The 18,482-nt window shown below is 41.4% G+C and overlaps 1 protein-coding gene across 1 annotated transcript in view; it reads left to right on the forward strand.

The window, feature by feature from the left end:
• The window catches only part of myo10l3 (myosin X, like 3), a 346,533-nt gene that overhangs the window by 293,102 nt on the left and 34,949 nt on the right, over nt 1-18,482 (forward strand). Inside the window, 3 exon segments of the mRNA XM_084314976.1 lie at nt 11,142-11,385; nt 12,596-12,691; nt 15,506-15,599. Coding sequence (XP_084171102.1) covers nt 11,142-11,385; nt 12,596-12,691; nt 15,506-15,599 — 434 coding nt within the window.

Here is an 18,482-nt window from a genome sequence, read left to right on the forward strand (position 1 = left end):
GGAGCTAAACCAAAGCAGTGGACCATCGTCAAGGATAAAAGGAGAAATAAACGAACCAGGACCTCACCCTCGGTACCGCCAGGAAATAGTTTCAACCTACTCTCGGAAACACGCATATCAACACCCAGGGCCGCCTCAGGGGGTGTGCGAGCAGTGCGGTCGCACAGGGCCTCGCGGGAAGGGGGGCCTCGCAAAAAAAAAAAAAAAAAAAAAACATATTTTTTATTAATTTTTTTTATTATTATTTTTTATTTTATTTTTATTTTTTTGCGAGGCCCCCCTTCCCGCGAGGCCCTTTTTCATCACAGACCTAAAATCTAGTTTTGCTTATATGCTTATATATTTCACATTAGACACGTTTGTAGAATGTGTCTGACTTGTTCCTGGGTCTGCAGTCCTGCAGCTGCAGACATACTCACTATTGGAGCTCAGCCTCTGGGGTTCTGCAGCAGCATTGGTTTCAACGAAGGGAGTGGTTTTACTTACATCATGTGTAGACAGACAGTGTAGTACGCCGGCAGCGTGAGTCGGCTGCGTTTGACATTTTCGCGCGTGCAGCTTTTGACTATGCTTAGTTATGCCCAATAGCCAAGACGAAGAAAGAGGTCGGTCATTATCAGTCGGTCGGTCACCAAGGATTCAAGGAACGTTGACGAAAGGCCTCTCGCTAGCGGGACAAATGGCCGGAGCCTTTCATGGTATAGCCATGTCGGCTAGTAGCTAGCTTAGCTAAATGCTAACTAGCGTTAGCTAACCTGGCGAGGCGAGTGGATGTCTTTTCAAAAGAAGGAGAAGAGAACTTGTGAGCAGATAAATCTGTTAGGCAGCAATACGCCGAAATTACACCGTGGGGCCAAGAAAGTCTCCTTCCACGACGTTGATACTGCGTTATGGTGAGTCAACTTATGATTATATACCCGCCGTGGATCTGAGTCACCTGACCCTATCTCTCTTTCTATCTCTGGAGCCAAACTGGTCGACTAGCTTGTCTAGCTAATACTACTAGTAGCTAACTGTGTGAGCTAACTGTTAGCCAGTTAGCTGTTTAGCGTCAGCTGGGAACGTTCGTTTGATGCTATCAGTTAGCCTTGAGAATAGCAGGCCCTTTGACAGAAGATGTAGTCGGGCCTGCACCATGACAAGGCTCTGGCCATAGCTTCTTTTTGTCCCGCCAGCGAGAGGCCTTTCGTCAACGTGGAGACCGCGGCCTTTCGCCCTGCGTTCATCGTGCAGGTAACTTGGATTAATGAAAATGTCATGATGACATTACCCCACTCTTCCTTCCTTCCCCTCCCGAATGTTTTGTTAATAACGATGTTTTTTTCCAGGCAAAACATATGCTACTTCACAACATTTGGAGAATCTCGCACAGGGCCTCGCATTTCTCCCAGGCGGCCCTGTCAACACCCAAAGCAAAGAGACTTAGAAGCGTGGCTAACGACGCTAACAAAGCAAACATCGAGCGTAACGGAGCTCACGCTAACGACGCTAATAGCAGGAATACCGGAGCTCACGCTAATACTAGCGAAGCAAACAGCTGGCATGCCGGAGCTCACGCTAATGCTGGCGAAGCTAACAGCCGGCACATCGGAGCACACGCTAACGATGAGACGACGAGGAAAACAGAGCCACGAGACCGTTGCAGTAGCCGACGCCGAGACTAACATTAACATGCCGGCTACTGAGAAGGCTAGTGGTACAGCTAGCGAGGCTATTTCACCAAGGCCACAAGACTGTGGTGAGAACCGGCAGACTCGGCCTAATCCAAAAACAAACAGCCCCAGAACTGTTGGAAAGAAAAATACTAACTTCACACAGAAAACAGACTGCATATTGATTGGAGATTCCACAACAAGGTACGTGGAAATGGCAAACACAGAAAATCAATGTCTAGAAAACACATCTGTGAAGGAGCTGACCAAAATACTTCCAACACTCATCGGGCCAGACATAACAAAAATTGTCATTCACTCTGGATCGTTTGACATCCTGCGAAGGAAAACGGGCACAGAGACATTGAAAGAGGATTTCACTTGTTTAATGAACACACTAGACAAATATCAGGATGTATCCATCAGTGGACCAATTGCATGCTATCGCAGAGGACAAGAAGCCTTTAGTCGACTCCTAAATTTTAATTCATGGTTAGAATCTGCCTGTCTTACACACGGACTGAATTTCATTGACAATTTTAATGTGTTCTGGAATAATCCTGAACGCTTTCAGAGGAATGGATTCTTCCCAAACCGCCTTGGTTCGAGGCTTCTAGCAGCAAACCTACATCATGCCTTAGTGACTTCCAAGGGCATCAAACTCATGATACAAGCACGAGCACAAGGCGTCCTGTCCCCAGACAAGGCCATCATGGCCACCAGCAACCCGCTTGATCAAATGTCCCCGAGAGAGCTAATCAAATCAGCTCATCATGCACTAGAGGAGATGGACAGTCTACTAGCACCAAAAAGGGTATTAAATGAATAGTACAAACACCATGCCATCTTTCAAAACATACCGGTAATCTTAACCAGCCAATGGCATGGTAAAAGCTATAACAGATATACACCATCAATGCGTTCACCTGCTATTAACCTCAAAGCCATCAAGGTCAAGCCAAAGCAGACCTCCTCTAAAGAAGTCCAACAAATAAAATTAGCCCTCCTAAATGTCAGATCACTGAATAATACAAAAAATTTTAGTAAATGATCTGATTAAAGAAAATAACTTGGATTGCATTTGCCTAGTAGAGACATGGCTAAATAATGACACAGCTACATCAATAATGATTGAGGCTTCTCCACCAGACTATAATTTTTATCAAATACCCAGAAAAAATAGAAGGGGTGGCGGAGTTGCAGCAATTTTCTCCTCAAAACTCTTGTTTAGAATCACAGAACTAGGCGAGTTCATGTCGATGGAATATCTTGCCATTGAGCTCAAAACAGAATCAACCATTATTGTCACAATTTACCGACCGCCCAGACACTCACCAATATTTATACAGGAGCTCTCTGAACTGATCTCATTATGTGTTACCGGATATGATAAGGTGATCCTAAATGGAGACTTGAACATCCATTTTAATAAGAAAACAGACTCCAAAACTATAGAGCTAGAAAATCTACTGGATAGCTTTGACCTAACACAACATATAACAAATGCAACTCACAAGCTTGGAAATACATTATACTTAGTTATAACAACAACTGGGCTAAGCATAACAAATGTCTCAATAACTGAATTACCTGTCTCCGACCATCACTGTATATTTTTTGATACTCAAATAACCCTTACTAAAACAAAAAAAGAAATCATAGTTAAAAAGAGGCTCCTAAACGACAAGGCTGAATCAAAGTTCATTAATCTTATCAGATTACATGAACCACACAATCATGACAGCTCTCTAAATGAAATGGTAGAAAATCTCAATGATGCACTGTCATCTGTATTAGATTCTGTCGCCCCACTAAAAATGAAAAAGAAAAAAACCAGAGCCTCGCCCTGGCTGAACTATAATGCTGTCAACAAAGAAAAAAGGAAATGTCGTGCAGCAGAGCGAAAATGGAGAAAAACAAAAACCACCATATGCTGTGATATATACAACTTATAATAAAACCACCCGCTTAGCAAGGAAAGACTACTTCTCTAAAATCATTACAGAAAATGCTGGAAACTCCAGAATCCTTTTTTCCACTATTAATCTACTACTCAACACTGCCCCTACACCTCCTCAGTCATCAACGGTTAAGTGTGAAGAACTTGCACTATTCTTTAACAACAAAATAACCTTGATCAGGGCCAGCATTACTCATGATGGAAATAAAGCTGATTGCAGCAAACCGTGCAATGTAACCATGAGAAGTTTCACATGCATCACATTAGATGTACTCTGCTAAACTGTCTCAGAATATAACTCCTCCACCTCAGACATTGACCCTATACCTACAGCTTTCTTCAAACAGGTGTTTAATAGTGTTTCAAGCCCTGTGCTAGATATCATAAACACTTCCCTTAGAACTGGTATTTTCCCAGATGCCTTTAAAACAGCAGTTGTAAAGCCATTACTAAATAGTAATTACTTGGATAGTAATGAAATGGCAAATTATCGTCCAATATCCAACCTACCATTCATTAGCAAAGTACTTGAAAAGATAGTTTCAGTTCAAATAAATTCCTTTCTTGAAGAAAACAACATCTTAGAAGAATTTCAGTCGGGATTCAGAAAATATAATAGCACTGAAACTGCCCTCACCAAAATAATCAGTGACCTCAGGCTAAACTCTGACGATAATAAGATCTCCATCCTTGTCCTGCTAGATCTCAGTGCAGCATTTGATACAATCGATCACGATATTCTAATCGATCGTCTTGAAAACCTTGTCGGTTTCTCAGTGCTAAGCTGGTTCAAAACATACATCAGAGGGAGGAAATTCTATGTTAGACTAGGAGAGCACATGTCTGATATATACGACAACAACTATGGAGTTGCACAAGGGAGTTGCTTAGGTCCTTTACTCTTCTCCCTTTACATGTTACCGCTGGGTGATATCATCAGAGAACAATGTAGATTTCCATAGCTATGCGGATGATACACAACTGTACATATCTGCTGAACCAAATGATACAGCGATTAGCTCCATTACAGACTGCTTACTGGCAATAAATAAATGGATGAGTAAGAACTTCCTGAAACTAAATGAGAACAAAACTGAAATTCTAATTATCGGCCCCAAAACTAAAAAAGAAACGTTAATAAAGAACCTAGGAGGACTAACCCCTTGGATCAAATCTGAGGTCACTAGTCTCTGGGTTATCATAGATTCAGAACTGAACTTCAATTCTCATATTAGCAAAGTAACGAAAACATCGTTCTTCCATCTCAGAAATATAGCAAAAGTACGACCATTTATTAATCAGAACGATGCTGAGAAGCTAATTCATGCATTCATATCTAGCCGGTTAGACTACTGTAATGCACTTTTCACAGGTCTCCCTAAGAAAACCACAGAGAGGCTTCAGCTAATCCAAAACTCTGCAGCCCGACTGCTAACTAGAACCAAAAGGAGAGAGCACATTAGTCCAATCTTAGCTGCTTTACACTGGCTTCCTGTAACATTTAGAATTGACTTTAAGGTCCTTCTCCTTACATACAAAGCTCTAAATGGACAGGGACCTAGCTACATCACCAACACTCTAATAAATTACACGCCAGCAAGAACACTGCGATCATCAGCTGCTGGACTACTAGAGGCTCCCGGAAACAGTCAAAAGAGGATCGGTAATACAGCCTTTATCAACTATGCCCCAAAACTGTGGAACAAATTACCCCAAAACATCAGGGAAGCCAACTCGCTAGACATCTTCAAAAGACAGCTTAAAACCTATCTCTTTGCTCAGGCATTTCAATGACTTACCTGCACTATTCTTACCCTGCCTACTTTTCTATGCAAATTTTATCTTATTTTACACTGCGTATCAAATTAATGTGTCGGTTATCACACTTTTTACTTCTTACTGATGACTATTTTTAAACTGAATCATTTTAAACTATTTTTCACACGTTTTACTATAACCTTGCTATTTACATTTTTTACTGTTGTTGTATGTCCGTTCTATTTTATAATTTTTAGACTATTTTTAAACTTAATCATTTTAAACTACTTTATTATTTGTATTACTGAATAGAGAGCCTATTAGGATGCTAGATCCTAATGTGAAACACTGTGATTTACCATACCCTGCTATGCTCACCCATGCCTGTATTTTTACTGTTGTGAAGCACTTTGAACTGCAACCTCTGTATGAAAAGTGCTATACAAATAAAGTTATTATTATTATTATAATACAAATGTACAACTAAAAATTACGAATAAAAAGGGGGCGGTCAGGTGGCGTAGCGGAGATTGCGCTCGTCACCAATGCAAGAGGCTGCGGTCTCGACTCCCGGAGAGTCAGCATTGCCTGCGGCTCGGGCTGATCGCTATACTAACTTGTTTGGCTGGGTTAGGGGGGAGGGAAGCCGTGGGTGGGAAACTGGCGTTGTGGACAGCGACACCTACAGGTCAGGTCTGGGCGCTTGCTCAGCGGAGGCAGGACTTGAGGGAGGCAGCGTGACCTCCCACGCGTTACACTTCACCAATGAGAGCCCTCGCTGCCAGGTGAGAAGAGAGCCACTGGCTGTCGCCGCACGTGTCGGAGGAAGCGTGCGGATACTTCAGGGTTCCCTTGTACCGACCAGTAGGAGAACATGCGCACAACAACCAGGTAGGGGAGGGGGGGAATTGGCACAACGACTAAATTGGGACGGGGAGAAAACAGAGAAAAATCGGAGAAAGAGGGATACAAAAAATAAAAAAATTAAAAAGAATACGAATAAAAAATAAAACAAAACACATAAATTAAAAATGTATACATTTGTATATAAATATACAAATTCACATTATAAAATTAACATTCCAGTCATCCAAAAAATAAAAAATAATACACAGATAACAGTTACATACTTGACAAGTTTGCAAGATATCTCTTAATATTTTTGTATGTATTGTGGATGAGATGTTTTTCGGCAGAGCATTCCAGAGTACTATTGACCTATATATGCCAGTGAGTTTGAGAACATTTTATTTCGGTGCTGTTTTTGTTCTGATGTTACCAGTCGCTCTGAAAGGTGGACCCCCTTACTTTCACAGTTACCTCTATAGGGAGGTGTAGTCTGACGTCACTTTAGTTTCCTGCGCGGTCCACCCGTATAGGGATTTTATCATTGGGAAAATGTATTATCGACTATTGTAATAATTCGGCCTCGTGAACATTGGCAAGCTTTCCATTTTTTGCACAAAATGAGTTCCCTTCTATCACTAACATTATTGTTTAAGCATTTTTGGTGGAAATAAAATGTGTTATATAATACCTACCAGTAGAACGTCTGTCGTTCAGTCAAGCTCCAAAGTGAAGTGTAGTTCCTGAGTGAACAAAAATGTAAAAAACATAGTTATTTTGCTACTTTTACGATTAATTGCTAATTGTTTCATGTTGAGCCATAGCTTGTGGATGAATACACACCGAAAGGTACACCGTGCCAATGTTCATGCTTTATTTGTTTTAAACGAGACGAGATTTAGAAATGTGTCCATTGGAAATACATTGCAATTTCGAGTGAGGTGGACCGCGTAGGAAACGACAATGACGTAACCACCACTACACCTCCCTCTATGAAGGGCGAGTCGCTCTGCAAAGTCACTGCCCAGCAGACATGCCGACGGTTGACGCACAGCGGAGCACAGCGCTGTGGTTTCCTTTTCGTTTAGTCATGTCTTGTGGTCCTGTCTCGTCCAAGTGCTGCTGCTAGTTGTTTTGATGGACTATTTTCCCCTGACAAATTCCAGTACATCACAGTTGACAACGTTGACAAATTCTAATAATCTCTGTCTGTCTGTCTGTCTGTCTGTCTGTCTGTCTGTCTGTCTGTCTGTCTGTCTGTCTGTCTGTCTGTCTGTCTGTCTGTCTGTCTCTGTCTGTCTGTCTGTCTGTCTGTCTGTCTGTCTGTCTGTCTGTCTGTCTGTCTGTCTGTCTGTGTCTGTCTATCTATCTATCTATCTATCTATCTATCTATCTATCTATCTATCTATCTATCTATCTATATGTCTCTCTGTCTCTCTGTCTCTATGTCTCTCTATCCCCTCTCTCTCTCTCTCTCTCTCTCTCTCTCTCTCTCTCTCTCTCTCTCTCTCTCTCTCTCTCTCTCTCTCTCTCTCTCTCTCTCTCTCTCTCTCTCTCTCTCTCTATATATCTCTCTCTCTATCTCTGTCTCTCTCTATATATATAATATTTCTCTCTGTCTCTCTCTCTATCTATCTATATATATCTCTCCCTCCCCCCCTCTCTCTCTCTGTATCTCTCTCCCTCTCTCTCTCCCCCCTCTATCTGTATGTATCTGTCTCTATGTCTCTCTCTCTCTCCCCCCACCTCTCTCTCTATCTCTCTCTCTCTCCCCTCTCTCTCTCTCAATTCAATTCAATTCAAATAGGCTTTATTGGCATGAAATATTAACATACTTATTGCCAAAGCAAGTTCAACATACAAACAATAACATATATATTAAGCAATAAAATATCATAATATTAGTAATAACAGTAAGGACAATCAACAAGAAACATATTAATTTACAAAATAGTCACTCGATCGGGTAGTCATTTTTCAAGTGTGGCCACTCAGATACATTTACAGGGCTTGTTCTCGTATTTTGTGACAACCGTCTACATATTTTGCAGCTAATGCTGTACACTGACTTTTCTCCCCACACATGTATAGCAGATTTTGGTGATCAGGGAGATGGATAAACTGTGCGTCAATTTTGTTTATTTTATCAAAGAAGACTTCTCTTAGATCCTTGTATTTCTCACAGTATAGCAGGAAGTGAGGTTCTGTCTCAATGTCCCCCTGATGGCAAAGTGAACACAGCCTGGCCTCTCTGGGCAGCCAGTTCTGCCTGTGACGGCTGTTTCAATGGCTAGACTATGTCCACTCAGTCTGTACCGTGTCAATGTTTTTCTTAATTTTATCTCATTCACAGTAGTCAGGTATTCTGCCACCGTGTACTCTCTGTTTAGGGTCAAGTAGAATTCTAATTTACTTTGAGATTTGGTTGATTTGTTCCAATATTCTATATAATTTTCTTTTTGTTTTGAGATTATTTTGTTGGGCCAGATTTCTTGGTATCTGTCCTGAAGCGTTTGTGGGCAGAGATTTCTGACTAGCTGGGAGAGGGGACTCTTATCTGGGTTCATCTCTTGGCTCTGAAGGGCTTTGTAGTGGTAGGAGTGGGGGTCATTTGATTGGAGGTGTGTGTAAAATTTGATGGCTCGCTTTTGAATTTGAATGATTAGGGGGTATTGGCCAAGTTCAGCCCTGCATGCATTATTGGCAGTGTGTCTGTGGACCTTAAGTAGGTTTTTGCACAATTCTGCATGCAGTACTTCTAATGGGTGTTTTTCCCATTTTGGTAAATCTTGGTTAGTTAATGGACCCCACACTTCGCTGCCATATAATATTATTGGATTTATTACAGAATTTAGAATTTTGAGCCAGGTCCTAATTGGGATGTCAATTGGAATTTTCCTTTTGATGGCATAAAAAGCCCTTCTTCCCTTCTCCTTCAGTTCATTCACAGCCATATTGAAGTTACCATTATGATTTATTTTCAATCCCAAATATGGGTAGCTTTTTATGTTTTCTAATATGTGTGTGCCTAATTTAAATGTATTATGTGAACTGTGAGACTCGTGTCTCCTTTGAAAGATCATGACTTTAGTCTTCTTCATGTTTACGTTCAGGGACCATGTCTGGCAGAACTGGTGGAGGATGTCTAGGTTCTGTTGTAGACCCTCTTTAGTGGCTGACAGCAGAACCAGATCATCTGCATACATCAGTAATTTTACATTGGTATCGTGCAGAATCAGACCGGGTGCAGTGGAAAGTTCTAATAACTTTGCTAATTCATTTATATATATATATATTAAACAATGTTGGGCTTAAATTGCACCCCTGGCGGACTCCGCGACCCTGGGTGAAGAAATGTGTTCTTTTATTGCCAATTCTAACAGCACATCTGTTTTTTGTGTACATGGATTTGATCAAGTCATATGTATTTCCTCCAACACCACTTTCTAGAATTTTGAAGAAAAGACCTTTGTGCCAAATTGAATCAAAAGCTTTTTCGAAATCGACAAAGCAGGAATATATTTTGTTTTTGTTCTGTTTTACGTGAATGTCAATTAGGGTTTTAAGAGTGTATATATGGTCAGAGGTACGATCATTTGGTAAGAATCCGATTTGGCTTTTACTTAGAACGCTGTGTTCCGTAAGGAATTCTATGAGTCTGGTGTTGATGATACTACATAGAAGTTTGCCCAAATTACTCGTCACACAGATACCCCTATAGTTTTTTGTGTCATGTTTATCTCCACTCTTGAATATTGGGGTTATGAGTCCTTCATTCCAGACATCAGGAAAATAGCCTAAATTTAGTGTCAAATTGAATAATTTTAAAATAGCCAATTGGAATTTTTCAGAGCTGTGTTTAATCATTTCATTTAATATGCCATCTGTACCACAGGCCTTTCTAGCGTTAAGGCACTGGAGTTTTGATTTCAGCTCTTGTTCTGTGATTGGGAAGTCTAGAGGGTTTTGATTATCTTTTATGATATCTTCCCATTTTTGTAATTTTTCACATATCTGGCTGGTTTCCGTTTTTGTATTCAAGGGTACAGTTGTAAAGAGTGATGTGAAGTGGTTTGTCCAAACATCCCCATCTTGGATAGCCATTTCTTCCGGCTTATCTTTATTCAATGAGTTCCAGTGGTCCCAGAAGGAGTTAGAGCTTATAGAGTCCTCTATTTTGCATAATTGTTTATTTACGTGATTGTTCCTTTTAGTTCTGATGGTCTTTTTGTAGTGTTTCAGTGATTCACAGTATTGGAGGCGTAAGGTGTCATTTTGTGGGTTTATGTGTTTCTGGTTTGATATTCTTCTTAGCTGTGTTCTAAGAACTTTACATTCTTTGTCAAACCAGTGGTCCTTTTTAGTTTTTCTCTATTTGTTACCTGATAATTTTAATTTGGACTTTATTGCGGTTCTTTCAAATATATAATTGATGTGTTCTACAGCTAGGTTGACTCCTTCGACACTGTTAGAGTATGGCGTGGCTAGGAACGTATCTAACAGTGATTGTGTCCCATCACTGGTGATGGCTTTCTGGTAGTCCTGCATGCTGTTCTGGGACCATCTGTAGTATTTGGGGATGTTGTGTAGTTTACTGGGCTGTGTAGGGGGATTTTTGAGGGACTCAGTTCTCTTCATGTATGCAGTGATCTGACTGTGGTCTCACTCTCTCTCTCTATCTCTCTCTCTCTCTCTCTCTCTCTCTCTCTCTCTCTCTCTGTCTCTCTCTCCCCCCCACCTCTCTGTCTCTCTCTCTCCCTCTCTCTCCCTCTCTCTCTCTCTCTCTCTCTCTCTCTCTCTCTCTCTCTCTCTCTCTGTCTCTCTCTCTCCCCCCCCACCTCTCTCTGTCTCTCTCTCCTCTCTCTCTCTCTCTCTCCCTCTCCCTCCCCCCCCACATCCCCCCCCCCCCCCCCCCCCCCGCGCAGGTGGTCTGATGATCCCCTGGCGGAGGCGATGGTGCGTACTGAAGGACGAGACGTTCATGTGGTTCCGAGCCAAGCAGGAGTCTCTGAAATCCGGTTGGTTGTACAAAAAAGGGGGCGGGATGTCCACCCTGTCGAGGCGCAACTGGAAGATGCGCTGGTTCGTCCTCAGGGAGAACAAGCTGATGTACTTTGAGAACGACAGCGAGGAGAAGCTGAAGGGAACCATTGATATCCGCTCGGCCAAGTAAGATCCCAAACCCCGCCCCCCTTCGCTCGATCCTCCAATCACAACTGTCGCTTCCCTCTGACCGACTTTGAAAAAAAAACTAAAGCGTTGAACTTGCACATTCTTGATTTAATTTCATTGCGTGACAAGCGGCGTTTCGTTTTTAAACTCGACTTCGTCTCATTCCATTGCGATTCTTTGTTATTGTTATTTATTTTTATATAGACCACAGAATAAAACACTGTAATGCAATATTATAAACAGATGTCAAAAGAGTCAACAGATTACTATTTTACCCTGTTTTCAGATGACTACGTACAAGAAACAGGGTTGCTTCTGTATTTAACATGCATCATTCAACTTTAATCATAATCATAATCAACTTTATTTATATAACACATTTACAACAGGTGTGACTGTACCAAAGTGCTTCACAGATAAAAGCATAGAGCAAAAAATACATATGCAATACATATACTAAATATAATAGCGCAAAAAGTGCAAATACAAAAAAGTGCAGGGGTTCAGATAGAAAGAAAGAATAAAAGAAAGAAAAGTGCAGCAGATTACAAAAATAAGGCATAAAATGTCTAAAAGTAGCGACCTAGGAGGCAGGCTCAGCTCTGGTCAAAGGCCAGGGAGACGAGAGGAGTCTTTAGCCGGGACATTCATTTAGACTTTGTTACATGGGGCTATTGTTTCTGTTTACTATCACTTTGGTTGACTATGAACTGCTTGTGCTAAGTGACTTCCTGTCGACTTGCTTTTAGAGAAGCAAGTAAAGGGGAATTCTACTGACATTTGTGAATATTTTCCCAGCGTTAACTTGTTTTATTTCATGTTCCGATCACTATTCACCCTGGTTTTAGAGAGTTTATGTTATGGGCAGTCATGTTCAGATCACTATTCACCCTGGTTTAAGAGAGTTTATGTTATGGGCAGTCATGTTCAGATCACTATTCACCCTGGTTTAAGAGAGTTTATGTTATGGGTTTAGGAGAAAATGACTCCACTAAATGTTTTCTTTTTCACCATCTCAGGCAATGACTGAATGACTTCCTGGAACATGGAAAGAATAGCTTGGGAAAGAATTAATGGAAAATGTCTACTATAGCAGATGAGCAACACACACATATATATATATATATATATATATATATATATATATATATATATATATATATATATCACTCCATTAAATGGTGGTTTCCTGTCTGCCATCCTATAGGGAGATCGTGGACAACCACGAGAAGGAGAATGCGCTGAACGTTGTGACCGAGGAGAGGACCTACCACATCTACGCTGAGTCCCCCGAAGACGCAAGGTACAGAAACCAGGACCCGGCGTTTACCCACTTTCATGAGACCATATTAATCTTTTATGATTTTAATTCATAGTATATGAATGTCCCGAACAGAAATGGGAAAGAAAGCTTTTAGGTTTTCCGCACCTACTGCATGGAACAATCTCCAGTCCGATCTGAAGATTCAAAGCTTGGTAACACTGAATGTATTTAAGGCTGATGGTGAAGCTTATTTTAACCACGTTTTCTGTGTGCAAATGTTTTATCTGACCATTTTGTAATGTTACTTTTATCTGTAATGTCTATGTCTATATTTTGAAACTTTGTTTTGCTGCTATACTTGGCCAGGTCTCCCTTGTAAAAGAGATCCTGGATCTCAATTGGGACAAACCTGGTTAAATAAAGGCTAATATATATATATCGTGAGATTAAATCCACGGGTACCTCTCGGCGTGCCGAAGCTTTTCCTAAATCACTTCCATCATCGAAAACGAGGGGAAAAGGTCGGTTTGCGACCCTGAAAATTTCGCTTGATTTTTAAAACGCTGTATATATATAGTGAGCCTATTATAGGCTCCACGCGAGCTTTCTACCGTGGGTACATCTGGGCGTCCCGCAACTTTGACTCATTCACATGTAGTCTAGCGGCACAATACGAATGCCCCCGGCCGTCCCTCTTAATCATGGCGCCAGTTCAGAGAAAAACCCACAAAATAGAACCGGAGTCCTATTCCATTATTCCTAGCTGCAGTATTCCGGGCCTGCTTTGAACACTCAAATTTTTTCAAAGTAAACGCTTCGGAACCGGCGGGACACTCAATTAATATATATATATATATATATATAGATAATAGATTATTTCGTTAAGATTCCTCAAAAAAACCTATTTCCATGGTAACCTGCATCGATCTGAAACGACTTACTATATATATAATCTATATATATATACTATATATATATATATAGATTATAGTAAGTCGTTTCAGATCGATGCAGGTTACCATGGAAATAGGTTTTTTTTGAGGAATCTTAACGAAATAAATATATTTTCTTGTACAGTATATTGGTAATAATTGGTGTCACTGTGACCGTCAACTTAAGCCCATAGTTTATCCACCTTGTATTTTCACCACTGCATCACCGTTCATGAAGAAACAACAGTAGAGCAGTGGCTTAGTTCTCTCTTTACTCCTGCCTCACTGTGAAAATAATGCACAGGTTCCCCCTTGTGGTCCTCAGGGGAACTTCATGGTGTAATTCCCCTTGTGGTCCTCAAGGGAACTTCATGGTGTAATTCCCCTCGTGGTCCTCAAGGGAACTTCATGGTGTAGATCCCCTTGTGGTCCTCAAGGGAACTTCATGGTGTAAATCCCCTTGTGGTCCCTGGTGGAACTTCATGGTGTAAATCCCCCTTGTGGTCCCTGGTGGAACTTCATGGTGTAAATCTCCCGTGTGGCCCCTGGTGGAACTTCATGGTGTAAATCCCCCTTGTGGTCCCTGGTGGAACTTCATAGTGTAATCCCCTTTGTGGTCCTCAGGTGGAACGTCATGGTCTAACCCAGGGGTAGGCAACCCTAGGCACGTGTGCCTGCATAGGCACGCGGGGGCATTTGCATAGGCACAGGGGGCAGCATTAAAAAAAAACAAAAAAATATTATATATATATTTTTTTTTTTGAAATATTATAGTGAAATATTTTGCACTGTTGTCGCATTTATCTTGTTGAAATCCTCCCACAGATTATTTTTACTACCACATATTTAATTGAGACCCTTTATTTGTTTATTATTTCAATTTAGCTGGAAATACATTGCTACATCATTCAGTAACATTTGCAGAGCCTTATAACAAAAACAGTATTACGGTCACCATTGTGACCAGTGGGATTAATCAACAAATTTTATTATTTATTTTTCTATTTCATTGAACATTGCACATGTTAAAAGCCATTTTTTTACTCAAAATGTGAGTATTACCAAGTCAACTTGTGTTCTTAAAACAATGACAATAAACATAGTTTTATTAGGTTGAAATAATGTGGTTGTGTACTTATTTTTCAGTTTTTTACAGTGTAGTCTTGCGATCAATCAAAACGTATTTACACGATATACCTCACATTCACCCTCCATTCACATCCTGGTGTTCTCCTGGTGTTCTCCATTAGGCATGTAGGTGGAGCTATGACAGCACACGTACAGTACACACACCGGTGGTGTGTGATGTGTCCAAAAATGAATGGGCAAATGTGAGTGAAATGGTCGCACTGTATGCAGCTGTTTGTCTGCATTGCATTCCCCCCCCCCCCAACTCAGATTTAGGGTTGATACAACCATCATAATAATATTGTTAATAATAACAATAACAATAATGATGTAATAGTGTAAAAATTATCATTAAAAAGACCTGATTATGAGAAAAAATTATTACGATGCATGGAATATTGTTGAGGCACACTAGTTACAACTATATTTCAAACAGGCACTCCATGTCAAAAAGGTTGCTGACCCCTGGTCTAACCCCATTGTGGTCCTCAGGTGAAACTTCATGGTGTAAATCCCCCTTGTGGTCCCTGGTGGAACTTTATGGTGTAAATCCCCCTTGTGGTCTCTGGTGGAACTTCATGGTGTAAATCTCCCGTGTGGCCCCTGGTGGAACTTCATGGTGTAAATCTCCTGTGTGGCCCCTGGTGGAACTTCATGGTGTAAATCCCCCTTGTGGCCCCTGGTGGAACTTCATGGTGTAAATCCCCCTTGTGGCCCCTGGTGGAACTTCATGGTGTAAATCCGCCTTGACGCTCATTAACCCTCCTCTTCCTGAACTCTTGTGTCTCCGCAGCGGCTGGTTCAACGTGCTGAGTCGGGTGCACAGCGCCAGCCCGGAGCAGCTGCTGGAGATGAACCACGAGCAGGCCAACCCCAAGAATGCAGTGGTTGGTTCAAGTTCAAGTTCAAGTGTCTTTATTAGTTGACATGCAAAAATACAGACTACCTTCACATGGAATGCTTTTTTCTGTTATGCTCCTATGAGGATCATAGGACTCTTGGATCATACACATACAGCTCATTACAGTAATATTCCACAATGTATTACATTTTAGAATTTAGATAGTAATAATGGTACAGAGCATAAAAACACCTACATGCGCTTTGATGATGCATGTAGGGCTAGCCTAAAGTGCTCTCACAGACCTCATTGTGCAGTGGTTAAGGCCCGACAACACACGTTAATGTCCCCATGGGCCAGACACGTCTCCTTTAAACAAGTCAAGAAGAGACATTTACATTTAAAAGAAATGAATGCAACACTCCCATACATACCCCACGCGAAGGTAAGGAAAAACTCACTAAAACCTAGCAATAGGAAAAAATGCACCACAGGCAATGTGGAGGAGAGAAACCTTAGAAGGGCCGTTCAAGGGGGGATCTCCCTTCTTAGATGTGAGGTGATAGTAGTGTTGCAATAAAACAGGCGAAACAGACCTCATTATGCAGTGGTTAGTGTGAAAGTGCTCTCACAGACCTCACTATGCAGTGGTTAGTGTTAAAGTGCTCTCACATACCTCATTATGCAGTGGTTAGTGTTAAAGTGCTCACAGACCTCATTATGCAGTGGTTAGTGTTAAAGTGCTCTCACATACCTCACTATGCAGTGGTTAGTGTTAAAGTGCTCTCATGGACCTCATTATGCAGTGGTTAGTGTTAAAGTGCTCCCACAGACCTCATAATGCAGTGGTTAGTGTGAAAGTGCTCTCACATACCTCACTATGCAGTGGTTAGTGTTAAAGTGCTCTCACGGACCTCATTATGCAGTGGTTATATTGTTAAAGTGCTCTCACAGACCTCATTATGCAGTGGTTAGTGTTAAAGTGCTCTCACAGACCTCATTATGCAGTGGTTAGTGTTAAAGTGCTCTCACGGACCTCATTATGCAGTGGTTAGTGTTAAAGTGCTCTCACGGACCTCATTATGCAGTGGTTAGTGTTAAAGTGCTCTCACAGACCTCATTATGCAGTGGTTAGTGTTAAAGTGCTCTCACGGACCTCATTATGCAGTGGTTATATTGTTAAAGTGCTCTCACAGACCTCATTATGCAATGGTTATAGTGTTAAAGTGCTCCCAGACCTCATTATGCAGTGGTTATAGTGTTAAAGTGCTCTCACAGACCTCATTATGCAGTGGTTATAGTGTTAAAGTGCTCTCACAGACCTCATTATGCAGTGGTTATAGTGTTAAAGTGCTCTCACGGACCTCATTATGCAGTGGTTAGTGTGAAAGTGCTCCCACAGACCTCATTATGCAGTGGTTATATTGTTAAAGTGCTCTCACAGACCTCATTATGCAGTGGTTAGTGTTAATGTGCTCTCACAGACCTCATTATGCAGTGGTTATATTGTTAAAGTGCTCTCACAGACCTCATTATGCAGTGGTTAGTGTTAAAGTGCTCTCACGGACCTCATTATGCAGTGGTTAGTGTTAAAGTGCTCTCACAGACCTCATTATGCAGTGGTTATATTGTTAAAGTGCTCCCACAGACCTCATTATGCAGTGGTTAGTGTGAAAGTGCTCCCACAGACCTCATTATGCAGTGGTTAGTGTGAAAGTGCTCTCACGGACCTCATTATGCAGTGGTTAGTGTTAAAGTGCTCTCACAGACCTCATTATGCAGTGGTTATATTGTTAAAGTGCTCTCACGGACCTCATTATGCAGTGGTTAGTGTGAAAGTGCTCTCACAGACCTCATTATGCAGTGGTTAGTGTTAAAGTGCTCTCACAGACCTCATTATGCAGTGGTTATAGTGTTAAAGTGCTCTCACGGACCTCATTATGCAGTGGTTAGTGTGAAAGTGCTCCCACAGACCTCATTATGCAGTGGTTATATTGTTAAAGTGCTCTCACAGACCTCATTATGCAGTGGTTAGTGTTAAAGTGCTCTCACAGACCTCATTATGCAGTGGTTATATTGTTAAAGTGCTCTCACAGACCTCATTATGCAGTGGTTAGTGTTAAAGTGCTCTCACGGACCTCATTATGCAGTGGTTAGTGTTAAAGTGCTCTCACAGACCTCATTATGCAGTGGTTAGTGTTAAAGTGCTCTCACAGACCTCATTGTGCAATGGTTATAGTGTTAAAGTGCTCCCAGACCTCATTATGCAGTGGTTATAGTGTTAAAGTGCTCCCACAGACCTCATTATGCAGTGGTTATAGTGTTAAAGTGCTCCCACAGACCTCATTATGCAGTGGTTAGTGTGAAAGTGCTCCCACAGACCTCATTATGCAGTGGTTAGTGTTAAAGTGCTCCCACAGACCTCATTATGCAGTGGTTAGTGTGAAAGTGCTCCCACAGACCTCATTATGCAGTGGTTAGTGTGAAAGTGCTCTCACAGACCTCATTATGCAGTGGTTAGTGTTAAAGTGCTCTCACAGACCTCACTATGCAGTGGTTAGTGTTAAAGTGCTCTCACAGACCTCATTATGCAGTGGTTATATTGTTAAAGTGCTCTCACAGACCTCATTATGCAATGGTTATAGTGTTAAAGTGCTCCCAGACCTCATTATGCAGTGGTTATAGTGTTAAAGTGCTCCCACAGACCTCATTATGCAGTGGTTAGTGTTAAAGTGCTCCCACAGACCGCATTATGCAGTGGTTAGTGTTAAAGTGCTCCCACAGACCTCATTATGCAGTGGTTAGTGTGAAAGTGCTCCCACAGACCTCATTATGCAGTGGTTAGTGTGAAAGTGCTCCCACAGACCTCATTATGCAGTGGTTAGTGTGAAAGTGCTCCCACAGACCTCATTATGCAGTGGTTAGTGTG

This window comes from Notolepis coatsorum, assembly GCF_963971535.1.
Source record: "Notolepis coatsorum genome assembly, chromosome: 5".
Lineage (NCBI taxonomy): Eukaryota > Metazoa > Chordata > Actinopteri > Aulopiformes > Paralepididae > Notolepis > Notolepis coatsorum.